This window comes from Budorcas taxicolor, chromosome 5 (assembly GCF_023091745.1).
Source record: "Budorcas taxicolor isolate Tak-1 chromosome 5, Takin1.1, whole genome shotgun sequence".
NCBI lineage: Eukaryota > Metazoa > Chordata > Mammalia > Artiodactyla > Bovidae > Budorcas > Budorcas taxicolor.
The window spans coordinates 101,425,572-101,431,334 of record NC_068914.1 but is presented as its reverse complement, the minus strand read 5'-3'; the positions used below and the strand labels follow the sequence as shown (position 1 = coordinate 101,431,334).

The following is a 5,763-nucleotide window of genomic DNA, read 5'->3' as shown; positions in this document are numbered from 1 at the left end:
CGCCACCACTGTGGGTCGGACCAGACCCTGCCTACGTGGGGAGCGGGGGCGGGGCGAGCCAGGCTGGTCCATGTGACCCTTAGCGGCTGGGGGAGTTGGTGATGAAGTGAAAAAAAGGAAGCGAGCACAACTATTGTTTTATCTGAGTCCATCCCTTATATTGAGCCCGAGCTCACAGCGCAATGGATTTCCTGCTGACTTATGATCATTGGGATCTAAGTGCGAATAGACGTGAATTTACAAATATTCTTCCCTTTCTTCTAGTCAAGTGGATTATTCCAAAGTCTTAACAAGGTTAGTTAGAAAAGTTAGGCTTTATTTGGGAGGAAATGGAGCGTGCGGCTATGCGCAATAGTGGTCTCGTGTGAGGTCAGGGTGCCTGTCTTACTATAGGTACAGGTTTAAAGCTTGCGAAGTGTGCAGTTGGCTTCTAAAAAGAAAAGGTATTCATCGTCAAGTCAGGGGCTCCTCTGGCTTCTGTTGAGATGAGTGTATTTTCCCAACAACGAAGGAAGATAGGTATCAAACAATAATATCGCGTTAATTATTAAAATTTGAATATAAGGAATCAATTTTTGGGATATGAGGCGTTAGAAGAAATTGGCTGAAGATGAACAGACAGATGAGCAGAAAATGAAAAGACACACAAAAAATGGAAATGACTATAGAACTAGTGATAAAGGCAGAAAGATGCCATTTGAAGATTATTTTGGGCTGCTCTAAATTAAAATTCTGAGTGTCAAATCCTCTTTCTTCTATGCCCCCCACCCCTACCTCTGCATTTGCTCTAGGCATCAGATTTCCTGTTTTGGCCTTAGGGAGCACTTCTGGGTTTAAGTAGCTTCTGTTTGGAGGTCACACTGGGGTTTGTCAGGCAGAACAGTTAAGCTGCTTAATTTTTCTAGACTCTAGGCTCATCCATTGCGTGGGTTGGGAGCTCAGTCACCCAGGGCCTCCAAAGAGATCCATCATGCTAGAATAATCTCAAACCCAGCCAGTGGATGTAGAGAGGTTGATGTGGAATTACAGAAGGGTCCCAACCCCAGTATTTACTTTTCTCAGAGCTATTTTGCCACCCAAGTCCGTGGGGCAAGCATCGCTGAGATAAGTGGGCTACACTCTCCTGTTAACTTCTTCAAAACTTCTTGGTACAGTTGCCTTCTAATCTGGGGCTGATATCTACACCATGCCCAGCTGCTTCTCCCAACTCTTGGAATGCCTTGTCACCTCCACTTCCCTCCATCTGCCTCCTCTGAGGAGTAACAAAATGCTTCCCTGCTCCCTCAGAAACCTGGAGCCATACACTTGACTGGCAGCAGGGTAAAGGCCAGAAACTTAAGGTCTTCATTCCCTGTACTTACCGCACTGGGTTGGGAGAGGAAGGTATAGTGTGACAGCTCTTTTCCGTTCCCTACCTCTCACGCCAAACCCCCAACTCAAGACACAGTCACATTCACTCACAGTCATACGCACAATCATGCACACACAGCTGCGAAGAGAAGGGGGATGGGGAGGAAGGGAAGTGTGCACCAAACAGCTCATGAATGCAACTTGAAAGATTTCACACGGCAAAAGGCAAAAAAAAAAAAAAAAAAAAACCACACATAAATTTAAAAATAAAGAAGTACATGCCCCTCCCCACAGTCTCTTTCTTCATCTGGGGGCTGGCTCAGCCCCTCCATGTAAACCCAGAAGCTTCCTACTCCCTCTATCCAGCTGGAGCTTTTACAGGGCCTGGGTCTTCAGTTCAACAGGTTCCCCTGTGACCTCTGGTTGTCCATTGGACTCACTGGGCCTGGCACCCTTGAGAATAGACAGTCTCTCAGAAACACTCTTGAGCCGGGGGAAGAGGAGAAAGTCATAAAGGAGACTGCCCAGGCCTGCTCCAATGACCGGGCCCACCCAGTACACCTGTAGGAAGAGGGAAAAAACAATCAGGTTTGGGCAGCGGACGAAGAGCAAGGTTGCTCTTTTTCCAATCCCGTTGTTGTAAAACAGACATCCTGCACTTAGCACATACAATTGGGCACTATTTAAGCAGAAGTTAGTGTTCGTTTTAAAACTCCTAGACTGCTCCATAGCCTGCATTTCAAAATTCATTTATTTTCTGACTCATTAAGTTATTCCTTTATCCCATACCTTCTTAGCACATGTATATTCTATTTTTTTGCTATCAATTTGTACTAGTTTCCATATTGCTTTTTGTTTTGTCTTTTAATATTTATTTATTTGGCTGCCCAAGGTCTTTGTTGCAGCGTGGAGGATCTAGTTTCCTGACGTGGGACCAAACCTGGGCCCCCTGCATTGGGAGCTCAGAGTTTTAGCCACTGGGCCACCAGGGAAGTCCCTCCGTATTGCTTTGAAAATTTCTTTTTAACTGTAGTAAATTACACATAACATAAAATTTACCATCTTAACCATTTTTAATTGTACAGTTCAGTAGTGTTCAGTATACTCATGTTGTTGTATAGCCCATCACCAGAAATTTTATCTTACAAAACTGAAACTCAACACCTATTAAACAACTTCCCATATCCCCCACTCCCTAGCCCCTGTTACCTACCATTTTGTTTGTTTCAATGAATGTGACCATTCATTGAAATAAATACCTCATATAGGTAACATGAGTCTTTTTCTGATTGGCTTATTTCACTGAGCATAATTTCCTGAAGGTTCCTCCATGTTTTATTTACCATGTATAGAATTTCCTTCTTTTTTAAGACTGAATACTGTTTCATTGTATGTATATACTACATTTATACTACATTTTGTTTATCTTTTCATCTGTGTGGGGCACTTGGATTGCTTCCACCTTTTGGCTATCGTGAATAATGCTACCATGAAAATGAGTGTACAGCTTTGAAAAGTTTTTTGAATTATTTACATGTGCTTGACTGGCATAGGGCCAGACAATACAAGAATAGCCAATTTTTATTGAGGACTTACTCTGTATCAGATTCTGTGCTAAATATTCCAAACATATGATTTTCACATTTATTTCTCATAACATCCCATTGTGTAGTTAAGGAAACCAAGGTGCAGAGGACTGAGTTATTTGTCATGGTCACACATGAGGCTAGTGACGTGCTAGAACAGGGACGAGGCTGAGGCCCATTTGTACTTATACATATCCCAGCCTCTTGAGACTAGAAGCTTTTGTCTTCCTGTTCAGTAGTCTGTCCTCATAGCTCCTAGTTTTGGAATCCAGCAAATATTTAGTAAAAAAAAAAAAAAAAAAGGCCCTGACTAACTAGTGAAGGAACAATATGAGCAAGAGTCCATCTTAAGCAAAATAATGAATTCTGTTCACACAGGCAGGCAAACTCTGTGACAGCCCCCTTAGCTGAGGGCTGGTAGAATAGTCAGCACATCCAGATAGGAAGCAGGAACCAAACCTCGAACCTGCAGTCCACACCCATCCAGGAGGGCTTCAGATCTGGCCCTCCTCCTCTTACTCACCCAATGGTTGGTGAAGTTTCTGGTAAGAATGGCAGGAGCAAAGGAGCGGGCAGGGTTCATGCCTGCACCAGTATAATACATCTGCAAAAGACACAGTTGTAACTGAGACACTTTTCCCCCCTACTCCAGCCCAGCTTCTCTCCCACCACCCACCTGCCCTCCAAGGGTTGGCACCTTGTCTGTAGCCAGCAGCAAGTAGGGATAACAACGTGCATGGAAGTCCCACAGTGGGGTCACTAATGCCCGTCGGAGGACAGACTATGGGTTCCCTGGCAAAGCCCATGTCTTCCCAGAAGGCATGCCTTTCTACAGTGGAGTCAAGAAGGACTAGCTACAGCTGTTACTAGAGAGGGGGACACAGCAGGATTCATTCCTCTGTGCTGTCTGATACAGAGGGAGGTGGATCATGTTCATGTTTGACAGTGAAGTGAGCAGGAAGAATGCTTAGAAGTTGGCAAAGGTTTGGGGGCCCTGGAATTTTAAAACTAGAAGTTGCTCCCTTCTCCTGCTTACCCCAAAGAGGTGCCCCAGGGTGAGGGAGAAGCCAACGGCCAGGGCCACAGAGCCCAGGCGGCCATTCCGCCTCTCGTCGTATGTGGCGAAGATGCAGAGCACGAACTGGAGCGTCAGGAAGATCTCCACTATGGTGGCCTGGCCCACACTCACCCCAGGGTGCAACTGGGCAAAGGAAGAAGAAGAGAGGCAGTGTCTCAGGGCTGCCACAGCCTTACCGCCTCACTGCTTCCCAGGCAGGAACCCCTTTATGACATCCGTTCCCTGGAGAGGAACGATATTAGCACCTCCTTCACAGTAAATTGTATTTGCTCCTTAATTGCTCCTACTAATATTCCTGCATAGTAGAAGGATGAGGAAACTGAGACTCCATAAAGTAAAATAAGTTTCCTCAAGAACCTGCTAGGCGCCAGAAGAAAAGCTGGGACCTGAACTCAGGTCCAAGGCTTGATGACTTCCATACCCCTCCACAGTACCTGTTGATCCTCCCCACCCTAAACATCCACACCACACACACACACACACACACACACACACACACACACAGAGTCCCAGACCCCCAGGGGAATTGATTTACCTGCACAGGAGGAAGTCAAGGCACCAAGTCCCCCAGCCCCACTCAGCCAACCATTACCGTGTTAAGTGCTAGGTTTCCTCGGACGGCAGGGGGGGTAACACTGTAGAGCACGGCGGCCCCAGCCACGGCTCCCAGCAGTTGGGCGACCACGTAGCAGATGGCACGGAGCAGGGACATCTGGGAGCCCACAAGGAAGGCGAAAGTGACTGCAGGGTTGACATGGGCTCCACTGATGTGGCCCACAGCCTGCACCAGTGTAGCCAGGGCCAGGCCAAAGGCCAGAGCCACCTGTAAGACATGCAGGGGTCCAGGGGCCCAACGCAGTGAGGCCCCCAGTCCAAAGAAGACATAGAAGAGGGTGGCAAAGAACTCAGCAAATATAGCCCTCCAGAAGGAGGCTGATCGCAGTTCCCACATGGCAGGGGGGATGGGCACAACGCCTGGGTCCCTGACACCCCCCTGGCTTGATCTGGATGGACAGTCCCCTTTATAGAGGACTTTTAATCCCTGGGAGGGGCAGGCTGAGGTGACTGGCCCAGCCTCTTAACCCCTTCACAGCTGCGGCGGGCAGGCCTGCTCTGGTGCATCAGATAAAAGCTGCAGCATTTCCCCCTCCCTCCTCAATGGGGAGATGAGCAGAGCCACGGGTGTGAGGGTGGGGATGGGGTCAGGGCTGGTGTGAGGCTCCGAGAAGAAAGGACCAAGAACAGGGGGACTGGAGGAGTCTGCCTTTCTCTTCATGTCAAAGTTGGGGTTCATAGTCCTGACTGACATCTATATTAGAACTTTCCTCAACTCTGCTGGGAAGGTTAGTGAAGCTGAGTTCACTTCACAGAGCATGAGGCTATGCTCCTGGGGGCCTCTAGGCTTCTCTGAACTGGCCAGGGGTAAGGGTGGGGGTGGGGGTCAAGAGTGGACTCTGGCAGGGAAGCTGGATAACTGAAGAGAATTCTTTAGTTCTCTGGGATTAGGGGGCCTTCTCCCATTGGCTGGTTTGGGCTGGAATCTGTGGACCCTGCAGCCCTGGGACAGAATAGTTCTGCTGCGTTTGGCTTTCTCTGAGCCCGGGCTCCCTACCCCTGATGCATGCCAGCATCTCTGTTTCCAAGCCCTCAGCCTGGCCTTTTACTTCTATTATTTATTTATCTGCTACATCACATGGCTTGCAGTGTTTTAGTTCCCCGACCAGGGATCGAACCCATGCTCCCTACAGT

At 47.9% G+C, this 5,763-nt stretch overlaps 1 protein-coding gene across 1 annotated transcript; it reads right to left on the bottom strand.

Moving 5' to 3' along the window:
- Positions 1-1,636: 1,636 nt before the first annotated feature.
- Positions 1,637-4,966, bottom strand: MIP (major intrinsic protein of lens fiber). Its single transcript, XM_052640807.1, has 4 exons — positions 4,607-4,966; positions 3,973-4,137; positions 3,460-3,540; positions 1,637-1,911 (listed from the first exon to the last, which is right to left on the bottom strand). The coding sequence occupies exons 1-4, from the start codon at positions 4,964-4,966 to the stop codon at positions 1,726-1,728; spliced, it is 792 nt and encodes a 263-aa protein (XP_052496767.1). The 3' UTR covers positions 1,637-1,725.
- Between the last annotated feature and the right edge of the window lie 797 nt (positions 4,967-5,763).